Source organism: Sapajus apella, unplaced genomic scaffold (genome assembly GCF_009761245.1).
Source record: "Sapajus apella isolate SASKATOON/1434 unplaced genomic scaffold, GSC_monkey_1.0 scaffold109, whole genome shotgun sequence".
Taxonomy (NCBI): Eukaryota; Metazoa; Chordata; class Mammalia; order Primates; family Cebidae; genus Sapajus; species Sapajus apella.
In genome coordinates this window covers 3303688-3330276 of record NW_022437049.1, presented here as the reverse complement: position 1 = coordinate 3330276, position 26589 = coordinate 3303688, and the positions used below count along the sequence as shown (strand labels likewise).

General features: G+C 39.9%; 1 protein-coding gene and 1 long non-coding RNA gene across 5 annotated transcripts in view; one reads left to right on the top strand and one right to left on the bottom strand.

The window, feature by feature from the left end:
• Nucleotides 1–1933: 1933 nt before the first annotated feature.
• On the bottom strand, nt 1934–24998 carry SKA1 (spindle and kinetochore associated complex subunit 1). 4 transcript variants are annotated; one of them, XM_032259485.1, is made up of 7 exons: nt 24739–24998; nt 18152–18250; nt 14107–14231; nt 12460–12557; nt 9911–10048; nt 4450–4619; nt 1934–3659 (listed from the first exon to the last, which is right to left on the bottom strand). In XM_032259485.1, exons 2-7 carry the CDS (start codon nt 18237–18239, stop codon nt 3511–3513), a joined length of 768 nt encoding a protein of 255 aa, XP_032115376.1. In that variant the 5' UTR covers nt 18240–18250; nt 24739–24998; the 3' UTR covers nt 1934–3510. The 4 variants fall into 4 exon arrangements, with proteins under 4 accessions (XP_032115376.1, XP_032115379.1, XP_032115378.1 ...); XM_032259488.1 differs by having other exon boundaries at nt 24800–24997; XM_032259487.1 differs by lacking the exon at nt 24739–24998 and adding an exon at nt 18869–19056.
• Nucleotides 19137–26589, top strand: part of LOC116537352 — a 45385-nt gene continuing 37932 nt past the window's right edge. Inside the window, exon 1 of the long non-coding RNA XR_004263085.1 lies at nt 19137–19253. This is a non-coding gene — a long non-coding RNA (uncharacterized LOC116537352). The remainder of the gene's footprint in view (nt 19254–26589) is intronic.

Genomic DNA, 26589 nt, shown 5'->3' with positions numbered 1-26589 from the left:
AAATCACGAGTGAAAGGGCTTTGGATTTACAGCTTTAGGACTCACATGTGAAAAGGTTTCTGGGTTTACAGTTTTAGGCATAACATATGAAAGCGTTCTGGGTTTACAGTTTTAGGAATCACATGTGAAAAGGCTCTGGTCTCCGGATGGAGGTTTGATCTTAAGTAAAAACAGTGTCTTCCGGAGAGTTTCCCCAATATCAAGCCTGTTATTTACAGGAAGGAGATTCAGGAGGCACCAATGAGCCCGCTTTTTCTTCCATTGAAATGCAGTGTGGAAGTTGAAGGGGAGTTGATCCCAGATGCCTGGGTTTCCTTCCTCACTATAACCACAGAATCCTTGTTAAAACCATCTACAGGCTGGGTGCAGTGGTTCACACCTTTAATCCCAACACTTTGGGAGGCCAAGGTGGGAGGATTGTTTTAGCCCGGGAGTTCAAGACCAGCCTGGGCAACATAGTAAGACTCCATCTCTAAAAAAAAAATACAAAAAAATAGCCAGACATGATGGCATACACTTGCAGTCCCAGCTACTTGGGAGGCTGAGGTGGGAGGATGGCTTCAACCAGGGAGGTAGAGGCAGTGAACTGATATCATGCCACTGTACTCTAGCCTGGGCATCCGAGTGGGAGATTCTGACTCCAAAAAAGAAAAGAAAAAAGACAAAAGAAAAACTCCATCTACTATGTTGACACTAGCACTCAAAGACATGCAATTTGGGAAATGCCAACTAGAGGTTTGCAAGCTTTATGCTCTCTGAAGCCCCCAGAGACACCACAGCAGCCATTCTTTCAAAATGAAACAAACTTACATAGTCATTTGACATTAGTTTCAGGAAGAAATGAGAAAAGTTTTTTTTAATGGGGAAAAATGATTCACAGGGAAAAATGGTAGTAGTCTGTTCTCACACTGCCAATAAAGACATACCCAAGACTAGGTAATTTATAAAGGAAAGAGGTTTAATGGACTCACAGTTCGTCATGGCTGGAGAGGCCTCACAATCACGGTAGAAGGCAAATAAGTCACGTCTGACATGGCAGCAGGCAAGAGAGCGTGTGCAGGGGAACTCCCATTTATAAAACCATCAGATCTTGTGAGACTTATTAACTGCCACGAGAACAGCATGGGAAAAACCCGCCCCTATGATTCAACTATCTCCACCTGGCCCTGCCCTTGATCCATAGGGATTACAATTCAAGGTGAGATACGGGTAGGGGCACAGCCAAACCATATCAGCAATCAAACAAGACTTAAAGAATAATGTCTTTATTTTTGTTTAAGTTGAGGCATGAAAAGTTAAACATGACTGCATTTAAATTAAGGAGAACGAAAGAATAACAATAAATATGCAGTGTCTACAAGGTACTCTGTGTTCATCACAGTGATGGTATTAACCAGGCCACAGGCTTGGTGAGACACATTTTTTTCTCTGCTACAGGGATAAGTCTGCCAAGCAGATGGCACAGACATAGATAGACCAGTCTCCCCAGGTACATAAGAGAAACATGGCTAAGTTCTTACAATCCCATTACCCATTTTTCTTGACTACTATCAACCTACTCACACATTGTTTTATCATCTTTTTTATCTAAAAGGGAAAAGCCTGTTTTCTTCTATACTACATTCACATAATATTTCTGACACCAAATGTGTGTTTTTTTTTCCCCTATCCCAACCAGTTTTCCAACTCTTCAGACACCAACAGGGTATCCCCATCTTTAATTCAATTCTGACACTAAATACCTGGAATTAATGCAGACCCCATAGGTTAAGGGCTCTGTCCCACAAAACTGTCCCCAACTTCAAACACCATCACAACTAGTGGATCCTCAGGTTGTCCATACTTCTGTCAAACATGACTACACATGGGGTTCCCACAATCCCCTCCTCAGGTTTGATAATTTGATACGGCAATACAGAACTCAAGGAAATGCTTTGTGTTCACCAGTTTATTTTAAGGCTATTACAAAGGATATAGATGAACAACAGCCAGATGAAGGGGTACCTGGGACAAGATCCAGAAGGGTCCTGAGCACAGGACTTGCTGTCTTTGTAAAGCTGGAGTGCATCACCTTCCTGGCACATCAAAATGTTTCCCAACCCTGAAGCTCCCTGAACTTCACAGTTAAGGGATTTTTATGTCTTGTTGATGTAGGCATGATGGATTATTCAATCTCCAGCCCCTCTCCCCTCTCTGGAGGTGGGAGACTGAAAATTTGAAACTTTCAATCATGATGCAGTCTTTTTGAGCAGCCCCCATTCTGAGTTATCCAGGTGCCCATCAAGAGTTACCTCATTGGAACAAAAAATTCTCCTATCACTAGGATATTCAAAGGAATTTAGGAGCGTTGTGTCAGGAACTGGGGTCAAAGACCAAATATTAGAATAAAAGATGCACTCCATCACTTTGGAAATTACAAGGGTTTTAGAAGAGCTGAACAAGGAACTGGATAGGAAGATCAAATATATATTTTTTATTATATCACAATATCACATCAATTCAATGTATATTTATTACACTTTCATTATAGGTTGAAGTTTACAGACTGGTATACACTAAATGCATTTCAGGTAAGCTACTCCCTAAGAACCTATAGGAAAGCACAATAATCAGATGATAAGCTGTCTCCAAAATCCAGCTTCCAGGAAGTTTTCCTATAGACTGAAATGCCGTCGATAGAATTTAGACAATAGTGATCTTTAAGTCCAAAGGGCCTGGGTATCCTAACCTCATCTTGATCTTTTTCTTCCAATATTCCAATATCACATCTGTACCCAATCTTTTTTTTTCTTTTTGAGATAGAGTCTCACTCTGTTGCCCTGGCTGGAGTGGAGTACAGTGGCACGATCTCAGCTCACTGCAACATCCACCTCCTGGGTTCAAGCAATTCTCCTGTCTCAGCCTCCCGAGTACCTAGGTCTACAGGTGCATCTGATCTGTACCCAATCTTATTGGGGTCTGCAGCATTGTCTATTCAACACAAAAACTAGACATGATCATTTTTTAGTTCCATTATGTGCCCAATACAGAGGCTTATTCAGCAGGTAGTTAAATGTCTGGTGAAAGGAAGTGAATCTTGAAGACATATAAGCTTTGTTCAGAAAAGATTTATTTTTATAAGAAACAAGAATAGGCCAGGCGTGGTGGCTCACACCTGTAATCCTAGCACTTTAGGAGGCTGAGGAGGGTGGATTGCTTGAGCTCAGGAGTTTGAGACCAGCCTAGACAACATAGTGAAATCCCATCTCTACAAAAAGCACAAAACTTAGTCAGGCATGGTGTCACAGACTTGCAGTCCCAGCTATTCAGGAGGCTGAGGTGGGAGGATAACTTAAGCCTGGGAGGTTGAGGCTGCAGTCAGTCATGTTGGCGCCACTGCACTCTGGCCTGCATGACAAAGCAAGACGCTGTCTCAAAAAAAAAAAAAAAAAAAAAAAAAAGCTAAAGAAATCATATATAGAAATGGCCTCTATACCCTACTGTTGGCCCATTCAAAAGTTTACAAGGGACTCAGGTTATAACATAACGAGTAAGTCCTCCCCCTCGGACCTCTGATAGTCTCCGGCAGTGTCGTAAAATACTCAGTATCACATGAAACTTTTTGTCAACTTTCAAAGTCGTGAACTCCTTTATGTCAGCTTCCACTATAAAATAACGACCTAAAAATAAAGATATTAGTGCTAATTTTTATAAGGCCAACTTGCAAAAGTCTTTAATGCATTAAATTATGAATATGAATGGTATTAATCATTTTTTTACTGTTAGTATCCAATAAAACCAAGAACTAGTATTCTTGATAAAATAATCACTATTCTATCAATAGAAGTTGCATGCATGATATTTACTAGGTTACTAGCTATCTGTTGGTATCTCTTGAATGATTCACTTTTCAAGAGGCAATGTGATGTAGTGGTTAACTGAGTAAAGCTCATAACAGTGCTATCACTTAACTGGATGACCTTGGACAAATAAGTTCTCTTCGCCTAGTCTGCAAATTGGGGGTAGTAATAGTAAGTGATATGGTAGTTGTAAGAACTGAAGCTCTTGGCACACTCTGTTATACAGCAAGTGTTCTGTCAGCAGAGCTAGCTGTTATTGCTATTCTAATTTTTAAAACATTGGGAATAGTTCACAATAAACTCTACAGCAGTGTTTCTCAGGCTCACCACTACAGACAATGTAGGCCAGATAATTCATTTTGTGGGTGCTATCCTCTGCACTGACGACTGTTATAGCAGCATCCCTGGCCTCTATCTACTAGATGCCAAGAGCACCCAGCTGTAACAACCAAATATGTCTCCAGACATGGTAAAATGTCCCCTGGTAGGATAACTGCTCCTGGTTGGGAATTAACACTAGATTTAGAGTTTTCTAGAATGAGCTACATTTCTCATGATTTAGTTATATTCTGAACAGTTCACATGTACACATATATATGCTACCTTTTACCTTTGGTATCCTTTGTTTCTTCATTAATAAATCTGTGATAGAGATTTCTGGCCACAGAATTCATAGACTTTTTTGGTTGATACAGGATTTTATATTTACTAATTACTGCCTTGTTGATTTCTTTAATAACATCATTAATTTGACCATAGGTTAAGCGGGATTTCATGTACCTGTAAAAAAGTGTATGGTTCATTATTGTTTTAAAGAATCATACAAAATTACTTTCCTTGAAAAACTTAAGTATGACAAATTTGTACAACGGTAAAACTACGGTACCCTTTATAAAAACAATCTTATATCAACTTCCAAATAAACCAGACAGCTGAATTAAATAGAGGTGACAACATATCAGTGCTAACCTTCTCTAATTATTAATTTCTATTTTTTACCGATGGAGAATTGATATTATAACTTTAATTAAGCTCTCAAATTCTGATTCAAATGGACTGATTAACTGCAACATGTAAATTTAAACATTTTTAAATGTTTGTGAATAAAGGAAAAATTTAAATATTAATAAATTATACAACACATAGCACTCTAGTGCTATGCAAAAACATATTACTTGTTCAGAGAAAGAAAAAAAAGGGAGGAGAAGGAAGAGAAGATGAAGGGCAACAAAGAAGACCACAACAAAGATGACAATGACAATTAAGACAAAGGAGAACTGATGGGGTAGGGGATGTCCAGGAATGAAGGGATATCACTGGAAGCTGCCAGGACAGAGGAGAACCAAAGAGTAGCCATGATGTTTTTTATGCCCTAGCTCAACTTCCCTTAGAACACCGTCTCTTTCACTCTAAATTATACTCTTCAACCTCCCTCTTGCCCATCCTCCCAGGCACCATGGAGTCTTAGAATATAAAAATAGGAGACTCTCAATTTTGAATGTTTTGAACACACCAAAAACAAAACTTGATGATCTGCTTCAATTTATCTCTTCAACACATTGAAACTTCAGTAGGTTAAGCTCTGTCCTTCACTTCTTTTCAAAGTGGCAGCTTTCTAGTCAAAATTTCCTTGATACAATGATACAGAAGTTTATGTAAAAGGAAATGTTCATATTTCCAAAAACTTCATTTTCATTATTCCTCTCTTTTCTAAATTCATTTTTGCTCCCATTTTTTCTAACCACAATTTCCATAAACTCTTAAACCTCAGCTCTCCACAATGCACTTATGAATTCCTTCAAATCCTCTCAATTACCACCTTGATTTCCTCAATAGTCATCCCTAATCTCTGCCAATGTTTTCTACTTTAACTCCACTCTCAGCACCATTATTTTTTAAGTAAATAAAAACTCTATGCTTGGAAAACATGATTTTTTTATCCTAATCTTCTAACTTCATTTCTCAATCATTAAATAACCCCTTAGTTGAAAAATGAATCTCTACCATGACCATTCTAATTTCCCTCCAATAGCTCTTCATGGAAGCATTTTATAAAAATCCTTTACTCCACTGTTCCTCACAGACATCTGTTCTTCACAATAGCTTAGCCAAAGAGCAACAACCAGATCAGAACACCAAACAGTTTTCATGAAAATAAAGCTGTCAATAAAGGAAATGACCACCAGTGTGGTGGCTCACACCTGTAATCTCAGCACTTTGGAAGGCCGTGGCAGGTGGATGACTTGAGGTCAGGAGTTTGAGACCAGCCTGGCCAACACGGTGAAACCTGGTCTGTACTGAAAATACAAAAAATAGCTGGATGTGGTGGTGCATGCCTGTGATCCCAGCTACTTGGGAGGCTGACGCATGAGAATCACTTGAGCCCAGGAGGCAGAGGTTGCAGGGAGCCTAGATCGTGCCATTGCACTCCAGCCTGGGGGACAGAGTGAGACTGTCTCAAAAACAAAAATAGTAGTTAAAAAAAAAAAAAAAAGGTAAAGTAAATGACAAAGTGACCCCTCACCCACACACACACAAAGACTAAAGAGCAATGTCATCCTTATCACTAGTCTCAGAATTGTGAAAGAGCCAGGTATTTTTCAAGTGGCTAATTGGCAGCAATTTTTAAGTAGTAGGTAACACTAGCAGGCATGAGATTAGATTGGGCATTCTCACACACTACCAACAGGAGTAAAAACTGGTATGTGGCACTCTGACATGTCAAGAGCTTGGAAACTGTCACTCCTGTTCTCACAACAAGAGCAAACTGAAAGCTGGTAACTCTTCTCAGACAATCGAGGTCACAGGGCCAAACACTGCCCCCAAAACAGGAGACAAGAAAATACAGAGAATCACAGCTTCCTGGAAACAGAAGGCACCAGACTGAGTAACTGTAGGAACACTTAAATAGTAACTTGACAAACTGCTAAGGTTCAGTTTGAACCAGCTTGAGAGTTAAAATCTCATGGGGATCCAGTTTAGGGAACCCCCATTACTTTCATAAGTTTTACTCTCAGGAACCACCCCTGCCTTCCCCTCAGGTTTTCAAGGTGAGGATAAGACAAAAATTCTCTTGAGCTTCAGCAAATGGAGGGAAAAAGTAATCATTTTGAAATAGGCCAGGGAAAAGTAGAGCAGTTCTGTTATCCAAAACAAAGAACTGCCCCCTCAAGGAAAACTACATTACTAGAACCTTATCTGACCTAGGGGAAGGGTAATTAGAAGATTTCAGCCCCATCTAGCTAAGAAACACCATAGAAGGTCACAGCTCAGAGATGTAGGGGCCCTAAAAAGCCTGAGATTTGATCATAAGATTGTAGAATGCTTCCTCTTTCCAACACCTTACAATCACTACAACAAAGTTACAGAATTATATTAGTGTACTAACACTGAGCAAGCTGCAAGATACAGAATCTACTAAGAAAAAATTTCTAAGGAAACCCAAAGACAACAGGGGAGACAAAAGAAATGGGAACTAGAAGAAACTGAAGCTTCTGACATGTACAACCATAGCAACCATTAAACGTAGCCCAGCTCCTAGACAAAATCTCACACTAAAAGCCAATTTACTTCAGATCCTATTATCAAGATACATCCTGTCCAGCTTTCAACAAAAAATCACTAGGCATAAGAAAAAATACAGGCTGAGATACAACACAAGCATCAGAAGCAGACTGAGAAATGACAGAGATTTTGGAAGTATCAAACCACTAATTCAAATAACTATGTTTAATATGCTAAGGACTCTAATGGAAAAAGGATAAAATGCAAGAATAGACAGACAAAGAAAGGAAAGATGGAAACTCTACAAAAGAATCAAAAGGAAATGCTAGAAATAAAGTGATGGGCTCCATTAGCAGACTAGACTTGGCTAAAGATAGAAGCAGTGAACTTGCAGAGACATGATTATGACATAGATTATGTCAATACTTTCCAAACTAAAATGCAAAGAGAAATAAAAAAAGAACAGAAAATCCAAGAAGTGTGAGGCAATCACAAAAAGTATATCATATAGGTAATGGGAATGCCAGAGGAGAGAAAGAAAGATATGCAAAGAACTCTTAAAATTCAATGAGAAGAAAACAAACAACCCACTTTAAAAATGGGCTCAATATCTGAACAGATATCTCATCAAAGAAAATATACAAATGGAAAATAAGTATATGAATATGAAAAGATCCTCAATGTCAAATGTCGCTAGGGAGTTATAATGTAAAATAATTAGCTACCACTATCCACATATTACAATGGCCAAAATCCAGAACACTGACAATACCAAATGGAAAGGAGTATCTGGAGCAAGAGGAATATTCTGTCATTGCTGGTAGGAATGCAAAATGGTATAGCCATTGGCAGGTTTCTACAAAACTGAACATACTCTTATATGATCCAGCAGTTACACTCCTAAGTATTTACCCAAATGAGGTGAAAACTTATGTCCACACAAAACCTGCACATGAATGTTTTTAGCAGCTTTATTCATAAGTGCTCCAAAATGAAAGCAACTAAGATTGTTTCAATAGGTGAATAAACAAACTGGTACATCCATACAATGGATTACTATTCAGTGCTAAAAAGAAATGAGCGATCAAACCACAAAAAGACACAAGGGATCATAAATCCTTATTTCCAAGTAAAAGAAGCCGGTCAGAGAAGGTTACAGTATGACTCTAACCATATAACATTCTGGGGTTCAGTGGGAGATAGAAAGAGGTGGGATATAGGGCACTTTAAGGACAGTGAAATTCTTCTGTATGATATGGTAATAATAGACACATGACAGTATGCATTCATCAAAACCCAGAGAATGCACAACACAGAATTAATCTTAACGTAAACTAAGCATGTTAGTTAATAGTAATGTATCAATCTTGGTTTGACAACTGTAACAGATATGCTATACCAATGCTCTGTTACTAGGGAAAATGGTGTGCAGGGGAGAAGGGGTATGAGAACACGGTACTATCTGCTCAGTTTTTCTGTAAACCTAACAAAGGTTCTAAGAAATATACTTTATTAAATAAAACCACCACCAAAACAAACTGGTATGAAGAACTCTCCGGAAAGAAAAATTATTCATTACCTTTGCCTCAGGGACACTGCTCCTAAGACTCTATCCCAAAGAAATAAAAAACGAAAAAACAGCCTTGTCTAAAAGATATTTCACTGTACCATTATTTATAACAACCCAAATAATTAAGAAATGCTTAAATAAGTTATTGGATAGCTACATGATGAAATATTATATGACTACTAGTTAATGATAGGAAAATTATCACAATAAAAGAATAGTAAGTTGTATTTACAGTATAACTACGTTGCTATAATAATGGGTATGAGAAATACCTATTATATATGTGTAGCTAAATAAAATCTGAAAAGCTATACCGTATCTTATCTGAATGGCAGAATTACAGATGAGTTTTATTTTCTAACAACAAACACTTTCTAGCAACATGTATTATTTGTATAATAAAAAGGTAACAAGAAATGTAACGTAACATAAAGCTTAGAAGTTAAGCAAAGCCCTGGAATTGAGTTTAAAAAACGTGGATTTTCCTAATTGGTTCCCCATTATTGCCATATGTCAGAAGCAAGGGAGATGTCCCTCTGGGGGAAGCATTTTGTCTTATTCATTCCTCTATTCTCAGTGACCTAGGGCCTGGAATACAGCACAGGCTCAAACAAGCATGGGGTGCACTGCACACATGGAAACCAAACACACATAACACTCTCCATTCTCATTCTCAAATCTATACAACACAATTTCCTAAAAATTACCAGAAAACTGAGGCTACTTCTATAATATAATTGGTAAATCTGTAACACAAAAAGGTCCTAGAGAGGACTGAAGCAATGAATTGATCCATCTATAAATCTCTCTATGAAGGGGTTTTACAACAAAAATCTTCAAAAAATTTACTGCATTTTCTAGTATAACGTGAAACTATTTTATAAAAGATCAATATTTGAACACAGCATTTACAATTAATATAATTAAGCTTTATGATTTAAACAATCATTTATGTTGATTAAGGGGCTGAACATTAAAATTTATCTTAAATACTTACGAAGGCACACCATTGAACTCGTCACAAGTTATAAATGGCATTTCCTTAATACTTCTTTGTTCTTTGGGGGGCTTCTTTATGGGTTCAGGTTCCACAGCTTTGTCTGGTTCTTCAGGATCAAGATCTGATCCCTTAACACTACAGAACAGGGATGTACATGCAAACAGGCAACTGTCAGAAATAAGCAGCATACTGCAAAGTTTTCCCAACTGAAAATAATATTAAATACATACTCATTCTGTTAAATCTTGTCAACATTTTTTTCTATCCCTACTTCTATTGTTCATGAAAATCTAAATGTTGAAGGAAATATTGAAAAATTAAGTTCCCAAATCTTCCATAATATAGTTGTATTTATTTACATGTAACATGATATTTTTATCAGCTGTCCCACTGGCTCCTCAAAGTCAGTAAGTTAACAGCTTTATGGCTTAATAGCTTCTCTTAACCCCTTAACAGCTTGTCTTCCTGACATTCCTAACTCTGAACCTGGAAACCTCAGTTATCTTAGACTTCTATTTATTCTAATTTATCCTGATGGTTGCTCATGTCAGTCCCTGTGTATTGCAGAGTCATTTTAGTTGCCAGCAATGATCATGGGTCACCCTTGGATTCCATCTGCCCAATTTTTAGAGCGAGTGAGAACCCTACTAATATAGCTCCTGCCCCAGTAGCAAACAAATTCTAGAAACACACTGTAGCTTCTAGGTTGCTTAACTGCCAGGGATGTTGCCAGCAACAAGTCAAGATATAGAAAAGACAACATCAGATACAAGAAAGAGTGGGAGGATAGACTCAGGAGCAAGCAAAGGGAATCCCCAGAAAGGCAGGAAGTGAGATCCCAAGATGACAGTCGAATGCTAGACACAGATGGCAGCCAGCCTTACTGACGTGGTGTGACGGCCATGCTGCAGGCTGTCAAGATAAAGATGCTCAATGCACCATAATCCTTCCAAAAATCCTAACATATGAGATTCTATCGTGAGACTGGCTGAATCATACCTGTACTTGTCTGTCTTGACCATGCGTTGAGGAAGCACCTGATTGCTCCCTTATACCCTGCTGTGTTTTATCAGCTGAAAATAACCATTTTGACCTACAGAAAGCTTCTGCTCTGATCTATCCCTGAGAGTTGAAGCTAGGCCATAGTGAGCTTAGAAGAAAACTCTTCCTATTCCCCCGACCAAATTCTTGCTGGATGTCCAGTGACAGGAAAGAGAGAGACAGCATAAAGATGCCAAGTCCCCGCCGAGGTGATGGGAGCAGCAGGTTCATGTGTAGGTAACAAGAGAGCCAGGCCTTGGAGATACAAAGTTTGAGGAGAAAATGTAGGCTGTTAAATCACTGGAACTAGATATCCTTTCAAGTTGGACATGTGAGAGCATTAACAGTGGGGTTAAGTAAGCATGAGTAAAGCAGATAGGAGAGATCTATAATTTAAAAGAGGGGAGAGAAAAAGGAGGCAGCTAAGTCCGAGATGTGGGCTGACAACTAAGAAAGCACAGTGGCAGTGCAGAAAACAGAATTTCAAAGACTAAAAGGTAGTATGCAAAATGAGATCTCAGAAGTAGAACCAGGTCTGAAGAGGGATTTTTGACCTCTTCATGACCTTCAAACAATCGATTTCCTAGGTGTGGTGGTAATGACAGCCAAAAGCCAGTTGTTAGGGCCTCAGGGAAAAAGACACAGCACAGACACACCTTGTAAATGAACAGAGAAAGAATAGACATTTCAGGGAAAAAAAGGGCTAAGCTTATTGTTCCTTTTTTTTTGTGTATGTGGCAGGATCTCACTCTGTTGCCCAGACTGGAGTGCAGTGGCACCATCAGAAACCACCGCAACCTTGGCCTCCCAGGCTCAAGCAATCCTCCGGTGTCAGCTCCCTGAGTAGCTGGGACTACAGGCGTATGCCACTGTGTCTGGCTAATTTTTAGTATTTTTTGCAGAGATGGCATTTCACCATGTTGCCCAGGCTGGTCTCAAACTCCTGGGCTCAAGCAATCTTTCTGCCTCGGCTTCCTAAAATGCTAGGCGTGAGCCACTGTGTCCAGCCTCTTTGGCTATTTTTAAGATGGTAAGTTCCTTAAGCTTATTTTTACCCAAAGGCAGTGGTTCTCAAGTGTTGGTGGCAATGTCTGGAGATGGTTTTCATTGTCAGGAATGGTTGGGATAGGAGCAATGCTACCAGAACCTAGTGGGCAGAGATCAACAACACTATTCAATGTCCTATTCTCATAACAAAGAATTAACCTGCCTAAAATGTCAAGGAGGCTGAGGTTGATAAACTGCTCTAAGGGAAAGAAATGAGTGGAAAAAAGAGGCTAGAGAGACTTGCCCTTGGGAAACTAGGAAAGAGGTGTTAGATTTTCCTCAGAGACAGCAAGATAAGAAAACTGGTGAACATAGGAGGAAATACTGTTTTTAGTATAGGTGACAAAAACTAGATGATCACTGACAAAATTGCAAGTAAATCAAAGAGCAAAAGGCTTTGAAGTATTTTTCATGGGTTTATAAATCCAGATAGCAAGAATAATTATAAACACACTTACCAGCTCTGGGTGACTCTTAGTTGTGGCAAATGGGAAGGAATGTTTTCTTTAAGATGTTCTACATCTTTGTAATCTTCTTCAAGGGATTCACAGAGTTCCTAAAATTTAAAAATAGTCACAAATAAGTCTCTGTCCTCCCCATGCATGTTTTAAGATATTCTCAAGAGCAGGGAAAACGGTGAACCATGATCACACTGACTGTGAGTACTGAAAATGCAGAATGAAGTGAAAAAGCAATGAATCCAGCAATATAAAATTGGTTTCTAGAGCTATTTTTGGATGGTGGTAACATTTTTCCCTACTGGATTTTTTTCAGAGAATGATCACTATAATCACATTGCAATTACAAAGCAGGACTGAAGTTAAATCTTTCTCAAATACTTTAATCTTGGGAGACAACTAAGAAATATATAAAAAGTTTTTCATTCCATAAAATTGCTTTTGTTGGCTTAGCAAATGCTCCCCGGTGTTATCTGTATAACAGCATCTGTGTTATCACAGCGTGGTAATATAGCTGGCAAGCACGAGATACTGCTTTGGGATGACTTCCACTGCGGGCTACCTACATCCCCGCTTCATGAAAATTTCTAATTGATAGCTGGGGTTTTTGGCCTCTTTTACCAGAACTTGAGGCCATGAACTCATACAAATTTTAATAAAGAAAATATTCTGTGCCTTTGGATTCCCGCCATCTGGCTCTCAATCACAATGTGAACAGAAATTCCAAATAGCCTTCGGTTCTGAGTTGAGCATTCTCTAGGCCCACACCCTAATCCTGGACATTCTTGGGTAGGTTAGAACTGAAATGCCAGTATTGGTTTCTGTTTTGAATTTATATAATGTCTTTTCCTTGAAGAGGTGAATGACATTCATGGATACCAATTCCATTTTGACTAATACAATGATAGGCATAATCATGCCATTTCCTATAGCTGAAAAATCTTTACAGATCTTAAGGATTATAAGGCTGAATGGGGTCAGGGAGGTCCCTTGTTCAATCCCACTGAGCACTTCCCCAGCTCTAACAACATGAGATAATTATGGTACATATTATTTCCCCATGAGCAAGTGCGCAAACACTTTTATTAGATGAAGTCAATTTAAAGGCTTATTTAGAATAAAATATGCATGTGAATGAGGCTCAAGTTTTTCTTTACTTGAGAACCCTTATATTACCTTTTATAAAAATATAGAAATGTAGACATATAAGGGAGCTAAGAAACAGTTCAATATGATCTACTATTTTTCAAACGAGGATCTTGAAACCCCAAGAGGTAAAATGGCTTTCTCAGGGCGGCAGGGAGTACCAAGGACTGTCAAGGTAAGAATCCACATCTCCTCACCCCAGGCAAGTGTTCTTTACATACCACTCTACCAGAACATCATTGTTTAAACTAAAGCTACCAAGAATAATTAGCAAACTTTCCTTTCTCGTAAAGTTCAATTCCATTGGCCATCAGCAGAAAGAAGTAGCTGTGGAGCTCCAAACTCCATTATACTAGGAAAATAAAACATAAATGGCATACTGTACCATTAATAATTTATAAACCAAAAATATTATAAACAAAGAATCTTTAAGAATTACTTGATGATTAGGAAGTTTGTATGTATTGTCTTTTTACTGCATCCTCATTAGAGAAACATTACCTTGAGTGAATTGTTCGTTTGTTCTTGATGCTGAATTTCCAATTCCAATTGATTTAGAAGTTCATTTACTATAATGATCTCATCTCCTATTTTATTTAACATAGTCTTCAAGGTAGGTTCCTGGCCTGTTATAAATAAAAATAAGATAGAAAACAAAGTGTATAGAAAAGCACTAACTACAAGTACTCATGCAAACTCTTGGAACAGATAGCTGTACCTTAGAGTGGGGTGAAAAAAGGACTATTGCTTCAGCCCCTAGAAATTGACTCCATAGATAATCTTAAGACCTCATCTCTAAGAAGTATGGAAGAGAAAGAGGGGAGGGGCAAGGACAACGTCTCCCCTGAGTCTTTTGTTTCTGGCAAATTCCACCACATAAAACACTTAGAAATGCTTGATAAAACAAGCATCCTTCTACGTCCACAGCTAAACTTTCATGAAAAAAGGCAAATCTCCAAGGATTCCAACATGAAGAGGGAACTGTGGTTTCCCCCATACCAGGCAGTATGTGTGAGCTGGGGCTGCAGCAGCCCTCATTTGAGGAGTGTGGAGTGATGCTGGGCAGAAGGATATCAGTCTCAGCAATGGAACAGATTTGATTTTAATGGGGATAAGATCCATGGCTTTGGGGTTTAAAACACAGGATGCTAGAAGTGAGAATCTCAAACAAGGCTAGGAGCCTTCTTCATTAATACATTTTCAGTGAAAGTTGTAATCACTCACCAGAGAAATAAGCTTATGTTTTAGACGGGCCCTTCAAAGAGAGAGAGAGAAAAAGAGAGAAAGAGAGAGAGAGAGAGAGAGAGAGAGAGAGAGTGTGAGAGAGAGTGTGTGTGTGTGTGTGTGTGTGTGTGTGTGTGTGTGTCAGGAGTAGGAGTGAGGTTGAGGTGAAATTTTCTTTGGGACTTTGTAGTATGGATTTGGAATTCATATTTACAGTATCTACACTATTCAAAATCACCCCTAAGCAGAGAAGGTAAGATAAAAAGTCACAAGCTGGTGATAACCCTGGCTACCCGGCAAAAACAAACCTAAGACATTTATAAAGTAGTATATTCTCATATTCCCAATCCCACCTCCTAGCACCTCTCTTAGCAGCTTTCAGAGACTGGAGATGAATGAGAAAATCAGAGTCCCTTCTTCCCTAGAATTAAAAGAAGTAGTTTAAAAAATAATGTAAGGGCAGATTAAAAGCAAAAAAGAAAAACTACCCTCATAATTGGATCTTTCCATCTGCATTTCCAGCAATCTAACAATGACATACACATAAGTAAATGCAGACTTTGGCAATATCTGTAGATTATGGAGGCAGTAAAATGGACCAGGCAAAGGCCTGAGGTCAGAGACACCAAGTACCTACCTCATTACTGCAAAGATAAGTGAAAGTACATATAAGATGGGCTTAGGACTGCATCTAGAACCTAATAGTAAATGTTAACTGTCATTCATCATCATCATGAGGAGTATATCATTCTGCCTGATAAAGCAATGCTACTTGCATTTGACACTCAGCTCATAACTAAAACAAAAAGTAAATGACAGTACTGATGTCTCTACTGTGAATAATTTCAGTAGAATTAGTTGAATACAGTATTTCTTCCCCATACACTGGTATCTCACCTTTTAATCACCTAAATTTTAGGGTGTTTTTCACCATGTTTTTTTAGACAGGGTCTTGCTCTGTCACCCAGGCTGGAGTTCAGTGGCACCATCACAGTTCACTGCAGCCTCAACCTCAAAGGCACAAGCAATCCTCCCACCTCAGCCTCCTCAGTAGCTGGGACTACAGGTAAGTGCCACCATGCCTGGCTAATTTTTTATTTTTTTGTAGAAACGGGGTCTTACTATGTTACCAGACTGGTCTCAAACTCCTAAGCTCAAGCGATCCGCCCGCCTCAGCCTCCCAAAGTGCTGCAATTACAGGCGATTACAAACCATAATACAAGTTCAACACAACCTTCCCAGCACATGGAATTCTGTCTGCCAATAAACCTTTACCCTCCCAGATAAGATTAGGGAGTATATAATTTTGTAAACATTTTTGATTTGACAAGGATTATCTGCTTCTCTGAACTTCCACTGCACCATCCAATTTCAGCACATCAAAATATTTTCAGATATTTACAATCTCCAAGTTCATGGATGCTTAAATGATTTATCGTCAATTAATTCTTTCTCAGTGATATAGAGTAATAAGCTTCCTCAAAAGCAGGCTGTAAGATGGGTTATGAATTATTTTTACCTCTATGGATCTCTGCATCAGTTTTTTTTTACTTGCCTTTTAATACAGTGATGTGACACATAACAATGATTCAGTCAACAATGAACCACAAATATGACAGTAGCCCGTAAGATTATAACGGAGCTGAAATATTCCTATTGTCTTGTGATATCGGAGCCATCATAACATCATGGTTCAATGCATTATTCACATGCTTGTGGTGATGCTGGTGTAAACAAACAACTGTACTGCCAGTGTTATAAAAGTACAGCACATACAATTATGTATAGTACATAATAACTGTTAATAAACGGTTACTAGTTCATGTTGTTTACTATACTATACTTTTTAGAGTGTACTTCTTCTACTTATTAAAAAAAAAAAGTTAACTGTAAACAGCCTCAGGCAGGTCCCTCAGGAGATATTCCAGAAGGCATTGTTGTCATAGGAGATGACTGTTCCATGTGTGTTACTGCCCCTGAACACCTTATAGTGGAACAAGATGTGGACGTGGAAGACAGATGCTGATGATCTTGACCCTGAACAGACCTAGGCTAATATGTGTGTGTGTGTGTGTGTGTGTGTGTGTGTGTGTGTGTGTGTGTGTATTCGTTTTTGACAAAAAAGCTTAAAAAGTAAAAAAAGAAAAAAGCTCATAAAGATATAAAATATATTTTTGTATACCTGTACAATGTATTTGTTTTGAGCTGTTATTAGAAAATAAAAAAGCTAAACCAAACTAAAAAGTTTAAGTAAAAAAGTTATAGTAAGCTATGATTAATTTATTATTGAAGAAGTTTTTTTAAAAAATAAATTTAGTGTAGCCTAAGTGTATAGTACTTATAAAGTCTACAGTAGTATGCAGTGATGTCTTAGGCCTTCACATTCACTCACTGTCTCACCCAGAGCAACTTCCAGTTCTCCAAGGTCCATTCATGGTAAGCGGCCTATGCAGGTGTACCATTTTTAATCTTTCTTTTTCTTTTTTTGAGACGAGTCTTGCTCTGTCACCAGGCTGGAGTGCAATGGTGCAATCTCAGCTCACTGCAACCTCTGCCTCCCAGGTTCAAGTGATTCTCCTGCCTTAGCCTCCCAAGTGGCTGGGGTGCGCACCATCACACCTAGCTAACTTTTGTATTTTTAGTAGAGACGGGGTTTCACCATTTTAGCCAGGATGGTCTGGATCTTTTGACCTCAAGATCTGCCTGCCTCGGCCTCCCAAAGTGCTGGGATTACAGGCATGAGCCACCACACTCAGCCCATTTTTAATCTTTTACTGTATCTTCACTATGTTTAGATACACAAATACTCATCACTGTGTTACACTTGCCTAAGGTATTCAGTACCGTCACATGCTATACAGGTTTGTTGCCTAGGAGCAATAGGCTATATAGCCTAGATATGTAGCAGGCTGTACCATCTAGGTCTGCGTACATTTACGTATACGCTATGATGTGATGTTTGCACAATGACAAAATCATGTAATGCTTTTATCAGAACACATCTCCATCATTAAGCAACGCATGTATCTCTGCTTAGCTGTAGAATCATGGATGCCACCTAACCTTCAAATCTTACCAATATATGTCTCAGAAAAACATAAGTAAATAATTCTTATGAATATTCAGTTCATTGTTCAATGTACCTTATATTTTTAATATCCTTTGCAATATTCAAAATATTGGCATTGGACAATTTAAAAAATTGTTATTCAAAATCTAAAATTACCTAAGATGCAGTCACTTAACCAGGCATAATCATTCAGAGTGGAATAATCAAAATGCATTTTGTATATACAAAGTCAGTGGAATCTGTTTTACTTACCACAGTTTCTTAATGACAAGGTTTTCTTAATATTGCCAATCTTTTCATTAACATGAGAGCATAACAGTTCCAGATCTGAGGAGGCCATCCTTTAAGCCTCTGAAGAAAAAAATATAAACATATTCGTAAAAAGAAAAGCCACACAAATTTCTGTTCACTTTCGAAATCCAAGAATGGTCAATATCAAGTAAATCACATGTCCTTGAGGGTTAAGTACAAAAACTCAAGAGCAATTTCCTTCAGTTCTACAACATTGTTTCTACCCAAGGTACAGTACTGACTTGTCTTAGAGCCTTCCGCCATCGATGGATCCCAAACCAGGGTAAAGGGGCTAAGCCTGGGTCCTTTCCTTAAGGATTTAGGAGGACAAATGCGCTATTTATATATAAAGACAACACTGGTATTTTCTTTAAAAAAGCAAAATACACATTTTAAAGAAATGTGTCACACTGTCAAAGAAACAGGCCCAGGTAATCATTTTTCCTATGTTGTGAGGGGTTGGAGCTTTACAGTTTGGGATTGGTAAGCAGGCAAAGAAATGGGAAAGAATCGGTTTCCCACCCATTCCGCGGGTGAGAGAGGAGGGGCGGGTCTAAGGCATCCACCGCAGCGCCCAGTCCCGCCCTCCCCTACGCCAGGCGAGGCCCGCGGCCCCCAGCCAGCAAGCAGTGTCTCGGGCGTTTCCGAAGTCAGGGTCCCCAACACACAGACTCCAACCTCGAGTCAGTCCGGGAGCAAAAGGCTAATCGCTGCTGGGTCTCCAGCCGCGGACAACTGCAGTCTCGGCTGGAAGACCGGGATGGAGAGACGCAACTCCGGAAGCAAAATTCAAACCGCCCGCCCAGCCCTAGCGCAAAGCGGCGCGGGGCGGCGCAGGCGCACATCCGCACTTCCGAAGCACGGGCTCTGCGGCTGTTCGCGGTTTGCGTCATTCTGGGCCACAGCTGGGTGGGGGAAGGAGGCGTGGCCGAGCCAGGGAAAGGCGGGGCGAGGGCGAAGGCGGGGCTTCCGGACGATAGGAGGACCTGGAGGTACCTCTGCCGCGTTAAGCGGTCTGAGGAAATTTCAGTCAGCCATGCAGTCCTGACCGCCGCCTAGCCAGGTACCAGGCGTGGGGGTTTTAAGGTGGGGATCCAAGACGTGGTCTTCGAAATTTGCTGCACCTTAGAGTCACCAGGGTCGGCCATTACAAGTCTCAGTGCCTAAGGCGCACCCCAAGTCGGTGGAATCTGACACTGGAGACGTGAGACCCAAGCCTTAATATTTTAAAAAATACCCCAAATAATGCCAAAGAACAGCCAAGTTTGTGTGGAGGAAACAGTGATCCTGTCCTCTGGGGCTTACAGCCTCTGTTAAGTGTTCCTGGACCAAACCGGGGGTCGGGCTGCTTATTCCCCTGGTCCAATAGGGAGACGCAGATGAACTGGGAAAGAAGAGAGTTTATTTCGGTAACCGGATACAGGGAAGAGCCCTGGAAAATATCGCCAGATCGACTGAAAATTACAAAGGTTTCCAGAGCTTATATACCTTCTCAGCTATATATGTCTACATGTAAGTGTGCATGTGTCTAAGGACATAAGGGATTAACTTATTTTAATCTGTAACCAAGATCAGTCCTGAAGACCTTACCCTGGAGCCTCAGTAAATTTACTTAATCTGGATGGGTCCAGGTGCCAGGGGTGATGACCCTTATCTTGTCGCCTGCTAAATCATAGAGGTTTGGGCAGTTCCTTCAGACCCCCAGTAAGCTTGTTTGTGGAGGTCTGAGGAGTTTCTTCAGACCCCCAAGAAAAAGTTGTTTAATCCTCAACAGGTCCTGTTAAGGATTCCTTCTTTATCTTGTCATGCTTCAAGGCCCAGGAAAGGCCTGGGCAAAACTCTTGGTAGGCTTTTGTTACATTCCAGCCTTTGTATAAAGACACTGGCTCTTTCACCTGGTAATATTTAACTTAACCAGTGCTGAAACCGTGGTTACAGAGGCCTTCCTGTTCAGCTGTTAGTAAGACCTGGCCTGCCACCTAAGAGCAAATATAAATTTGAAATACGAAAAACAAAAGTTTAATTCTCGCTGTTGAAAAAGAGGGAAAAGCACTGAGGGCTGGAGTGTTAGCACCGCCAGGTTTCCTCCATCCCTTGACTCCACTGTGCTATTATTATGCACTAGAGCCTTCAGGCTGCCAGTCCTGCCCTCAGGTCTTTCTCCCAGGCAGCAGAAACTAGCATGAGGCTTGTGTAATAGGCTTAGCTGCCAGGGGAACCAACACCTTGAGAGCGTTGTGCTGGAAGCCACACCCAGTGGCTTCCATCTGCTTCTCACTGGTCACTCCTATCTGCAAGGGAGACTGAAAAAAATCTTTTGTAAAATTTGTAATCTGGATAGTTACATTGCATTCTCAAGACTTAAGTTTAGCCTAAAGTTGCCTTCATACATATTTTAAGTTCTGCCTAAAGATTTCTTTATACATCACAAACTATAACCTAAATGAAGATGTAAACAGACTACTCTTGTGCTAGTCACTGACTTACAGCTAGTCAAAGGGGCCACCTGTTCAAACAGTGTTCAAATAAGGCAAACGCTGACTGTAACAATCTGGCTGTTGCTGTACCTCACTGCCTTTTCTGTACAACACTTTCCTTTTTCTGTCTATAAATCTTCTTCTACCATGTGGCTGTGCTGAAGTCTCTCTGGACCTACTCTGTCTGGGGAGGCTGCCCTGTTGGTGGAATCATTCTTTACTCAAACTCTGTTAAATTTAATTAGGCTAAAGTTTTTCTTTTAACAGACTATAGGAGTTCTATTTGTAAGGGAGAATGAGAGTATAGATACTGGGTAGGGAAGGAGTTCAGAGCATACCACCTCAAAACATGCCACTGTAGCATGTTGATTCTTTTGAGTGAAAAGCACTTAAAAAACAGCAGGTGCAAGAAAGGCACACTGGCCCTCCTTTTTCTTCCTGAAAGCAGAAGATGGAAGTCCCATGTAAGAAATGTCCTCACTACACCAAAATGAAAGAAACATTCTTATCACTAGAGGTGGGAAGTCAAAGACAAGAGACGTCTATACAAGCAAAACTTGTTGCGCTAACCGGTGCCTTCCTAGTCACTTCACCATGATTCATTGCCCGAATCTAAGCCCTTTTTTCTTGTTATTTTTTCGGTTTACTACTCTGTTCAATTTGGTATGTAAGCATGTAGCTCTAACTGCATTTTTGGGTCTTTATTTTTCTTGTGAGGATTCCCATGTACAAGTAAAAAAAAATATTAATAGTTGTATGCTTTTCTCTTGTTAATCTGTATTACATCAGTTCCAGCCAGAGACCTTAGGAGCATGGAAGAAAATTTTATCCATCACTCTTTAATTTCCTCATGTTACACCATTACATGAACAATTCTAGATTATTAATTCCACATTTTTCATACCCAGCTGACTTTGAAAGAAAATATTTTATTTTTATTTTTTGTATTTCTACTTTGTCTTTTTCTTACAGCTAGATGTCAGGTTTAACTTCTGGATGTCCCCAAGTCAGAATTAACTAAAAGCTTTGTTATAGAATTAGGATTGAGGATCTCTTTAAGCAACAGGATCATATTTCTGGGCATCTTGGGAAACATTAATGTTTTGACCAATGACAAGTGACCAACTGATCCAATAAGTTTTGGACAGCTTCATAGATCTCAGATGCTTATAAGTCTTCATTCAGAAGAGGGAGGGCCTGTTGAAATAGATGGGGTGCATTCTGAGATGCCTCACTGATCAGATCTGACCCAAGGCAGATTATGTTTTTACATTTCCTATTAATCTACAGTCCTTTGGCTTGTTTTTAAAAGTCTTTTTCCAGCTGACAGTTTTAAAATCCATTGCATGTACTTGTAATACTGTTCTCACTGGGATAACTTCTTAATTCTCACAAGTAGTCATAGCAGCTGAGACATATCATTCCAGAAAATCAAACTCTTTACTTTTCAGTGTCTCATGCCCTCAAATGATATGTAGTCCTGGTAGTGCTGGTTGGTTTATTTGTTTTTAACCAGAAAAGAGAGGAAGAAGAAAAAAGACTTACAATTTTCCTAGTGTTCTTTCTTTACTGCATTGAGTTTTTAACCAGTATACACTTTTTTAGTATTATAGTTAGAGTCCCAATTTCTGTGCCACCAGAACTGCCCCTAACAAAGGCCCAGTGCTATGTATTATGACTAGAGGCAGGAAAGGAAGGTACCCAACATGCAAAACTTCTCACTACTTCTCTCTCTCTCTTGCTTTCTGATGTTTAAAATGCCACCCATGCATGAGACAGGGAAAGATGGAAAAAAAAAAGATGGAGACGTTCTCCTCGGTCATTAAATGGCTCTGTGAACTTGGAAAATGGATGGCTTTTCTTTTTCTTTCTTTCTTTTTTTTTTTTTTTTTGAGATGGAATCTCGCTCCGTCACCCAGACTGGAGTGCAGTGGTGTGATCACGGCTTACCACAAACCTCTACGTCCGGGTTTCAAGCAATTCTCCTGCCTCAGCCTCCTGAGTAGCTGGGATTACAGGCATGAGCTACCACCCCAGGTGAATTTTCATATTTTTAGTGGAGAGAGGGTTTCGCCATGTTGACCAGGCTGGTCTGCAACACCTGACCTCAGGCGATCTGCCCACTTCAGCCTCCCAAAATGCTGGGATTATAGACATGAGCCACAGTGCCCAGCCCAAAAGTGGATGGCATCTGAGGTCACTTCCAGCTCAAAGCACTAGGTTCTTTGTCTTGTGAAAAGTATCTCCTTCTTCCTGTGAACCTACTGAAAAAATATAAATATGATGCTGTAGAAGAGATGGACTTTTAAGTTTAAAAGAATTGAGACTGCATCACAGTTTTTCTTCCGCTACTTCTTAACAAGATGCACCCAAAATCACTTAAAAAACAAACAAAAAAAACCTCTCCCCCAAAAATCACTAATAATTGCCAACAAGGAGAGAGAGATAGTGGAATGCAATAAACTTTAAAACTTTATATCAAGGAGGGAAAGGAAGGACTCCGGAGCACAGAGGATAAATATCCTGTCTCCTAATCATGCACCACACTTGAAGTCATTTGCTGATAACCCCCACACCAGTTGGCTGAACCCAACCTGATGCCAGAAGATGAAAGAAACCCTAGGTCAGCACCCACATTCCCCTGCTGGGTCCAGGGCTGGATGGAAAACCATGGAGAGTGAACCTTAGGGGGCAAATGGAAGACACCAGCACAAGCCTTGAGATTATGCTGTTCACATACTAACATACTTTGTGAATTTGATAAAGTATTTATCAGAACAGGTGTTAGTATCTTATATATAAATATTTGAAATCAAGTACTATAATAAGTTATATAAGCATATCTTTTATTTGATAGGGATTTTCCCCAATGCATTTAAAGTACTTTAAAGGATATTTTTATATTGGTTATTTACAAAGTGGGCAGTTGTCCAGTTTCTGAGATAGAAAAATATAAGGCTTGCCAAATTTCCTAGAATCAATTAGTTGTGGAAGCAACTGCCTATCTGATCTCTAATAATGGGCCACAGGAAAGACAGACAGAACCATTTTCATGTCATTTACATCAATGTTTTCATTTTGCCAGATATGTTTTAATCTCCCAGGCCAAGGCATTTTTCTTGCTTATCTTCTAAAAGTTATTTTCTTTAAGGAAAATTTAGCTATAAAAAGGAAAACACATAATTTCATTTTATTAACTGCCATTATGTGCAAGTCTATATAATGAGGCAGTTTTGGTGTTTTAGAAGTCCTCTATGTGGATACAACCAGGCATATGGAGGTATACATTCTATATATAAACTTTAAGATTAAATTAATAACTCATGTACTTCAGAGATGGTTATAATAAATTGCAAGATTGTAGATCTTTGCATCAAAGAGTTACCATACATCATTAGAGCACTCCCAAACCTCCAAGTAAACGTCCCAGATAATTTAGAAAATGGTTAAATTATGATAGGAATCTTTCATGTGACATTGCCACACTGTTATAGCAGAGGGGACAAACCCAGGCACAGTGGATTCACCTTCCCAGATACAATTGGTGTTTGAGAAAAACTGAGGCTGCCCAGAAGGAGTCCAAGTTCTAGTAGGGGAGCTCCCCCAGAGCCTGGCTACATTCAGGGGAGCAGCATGTGTGCCCCTACCATGATGGTGGGTGGAACAGCAAAGCTCAGTCCTCTGTTCACCATGTAGTGGTCACATGCACATTCTGCAGTTGAGTGGATTGGGTCTCCCTCACCAGATTCGATGAAGCTGTCCCAAGGACCTTCACTGGCCCAGATTTTCACCTCTGCCTCTTTCCCTTGTATCCTGCTGCCAAACCATTCACTTGACCTCAGTGCCTGGGCTGGAACATGTTATCCAGCTGATCACCTCACCCCCCAGCCCCACTCCACACAATGCATTTCTTAACTGTCTGTCCTCGTGACCTCTCCACCATCCATTATACTCCAGTCACTGGTCTTGCCCAGCTCTTGGTCTTGCCACTTCTACTCTAGCCTGCCTCACTGCCATCCACAGCAGCTTCAGAATTAGCAACAGCATCCTTTGTCATAACAGTGAACTCACTTGTCATTGCTTATGAAAGTAGAATCAGATGGTAATGCAGTTGACAGGAGGGCAGCCATACCTGACATGACAGTCAGGAGTGAGCTCCAGAATGATGGCAACTCCGTTTCTGAAACACTGATGTGGAAGCCCAGGCCCCTTTGCGTGAGGCACACATCCCCTCTTCATTTGGCCCCTGCCTGCCTTGGCAGCTTTATCTTTCAGCACCTCCTGTGTGGACGTTTATCTCACAGCAACAGCTGCCTGTAGGGTTGCTCCTGTGACCCTGTGTGTGACCTGCATTCCTCCCTGTGCCATCAGGACACACACAAGCCTTGCCAGCCCACCCATGTTGTCTGACACCACTAAGTCTTTGGTCATGATGTTCTTCTCTCTACACCCCTCATAATTCTCTATCTCAGTCACCCATTCATTTTTCAAAATTTAGCAAACGAATCCCTTCCCATCAGAAGCCTTCCTTGATCCCTTCTTGGATTAGGTTTCCCTGCGAGTTTTCTTCTGATTTAGTTGGTCTAGGGGTGGGGTTCAGAATCAGAAATTTTAAAAACTGCTTGGATAATTCTAATGTGCATCAGAGTTGAAAGCCATTGAGGAAAAAAGAAAAGGAAGATGGAAGGAAACAAGACAGTAGGGCTTTCCAGGTTCCTACCTGAGGCTCACTGGTCTTCTGAAATGCAACACGAAGAGGGGTGTCAGGAGTTGAATTGTGCTCACCCCCCATTCGTATTTCAAAGTCCTAACCCCCAGTACCTCAGAATGTGATCTTATTTGGAGATAGGGTCTTTACAGAGGTAATCAAGTTAAGACGAGGTCATTAGCTGGGCCCTAAACCAATATGACTATTTTCTTTATAAAAAAGAGGAAATTTGGACATGAAGACATGCACAGGATGATTATGTGAACAGGCAGGGAGAAGATGGGCATCTGCAAGCCAAGGAGAGTGGCTAGGAGCAGATCTTCCCCTCACAGGTAACAAACCCTGCCAATACCTTGATTTCAGACTTCTCACCTCCAGCACTATGGACAATCAATTTATGTTGTGTAAGAAGCCACTCAGTTTGTGGTACTTTATTATGGCAACCCGAACAAATCAATACAGAGAGTAACAATAAGAAAAAGCCCTACCCGCAGATTGCTTGAGCTCAGGATTTTGATACCAGCCTGGACAAAACAGTGAAACCAGGTCTCTACAAAAAATACAAAAAGTAGTCAGGTATGGTGGCATGCACCATAGTCCCAGCTACTTGGGAGCCTGAGATGGGAGGATCACTTGAGGCCAGAGGATGAGGCTGCAGTGAGCCACGATTGTGCCACTCCAGCCATGTTGACAGAACAAGACCCTGTATAAAAAAAAAAAAAAAAAAAAAAAGGAAAAGAAAAAGAAAACAGAAAACACTCCACCATCCCTGGATTCACTTGTATTTCTGATGAGCTACGCCTGGACTCTTCCTGGTGATGGATTGAACTTATCTATGCATTGAGGAAATACTGTTTTTTAAAATCATGAGCTCTAAAGGAAAGGTTTTTGTGGGAAATACACTCTGTTTAAGAAATGGATGAGAATGTTCACTTAATGTTTGTGTAGATCCTTAAGAATTAAGCTTTGAATGGAGAAACTGTTTCTTGATGATGCCAAAAGGATGAGGTATTACCATAAAGCAGAACACCGTGTCTCTGTATGGTATCAATAAAGCTCTAACCAAATCATAGCTTACTTAGAATGCTGAATATTTGTCATCTTCTTCAAACTTGAGAAAATAGATTTTGGCTTTAATAGAATTCTAGCTAGAAGACTTACTTGCCACATGGCCACAAGGTGGCAGAGCAGCAACATTCTTCTGGAAGCCACCA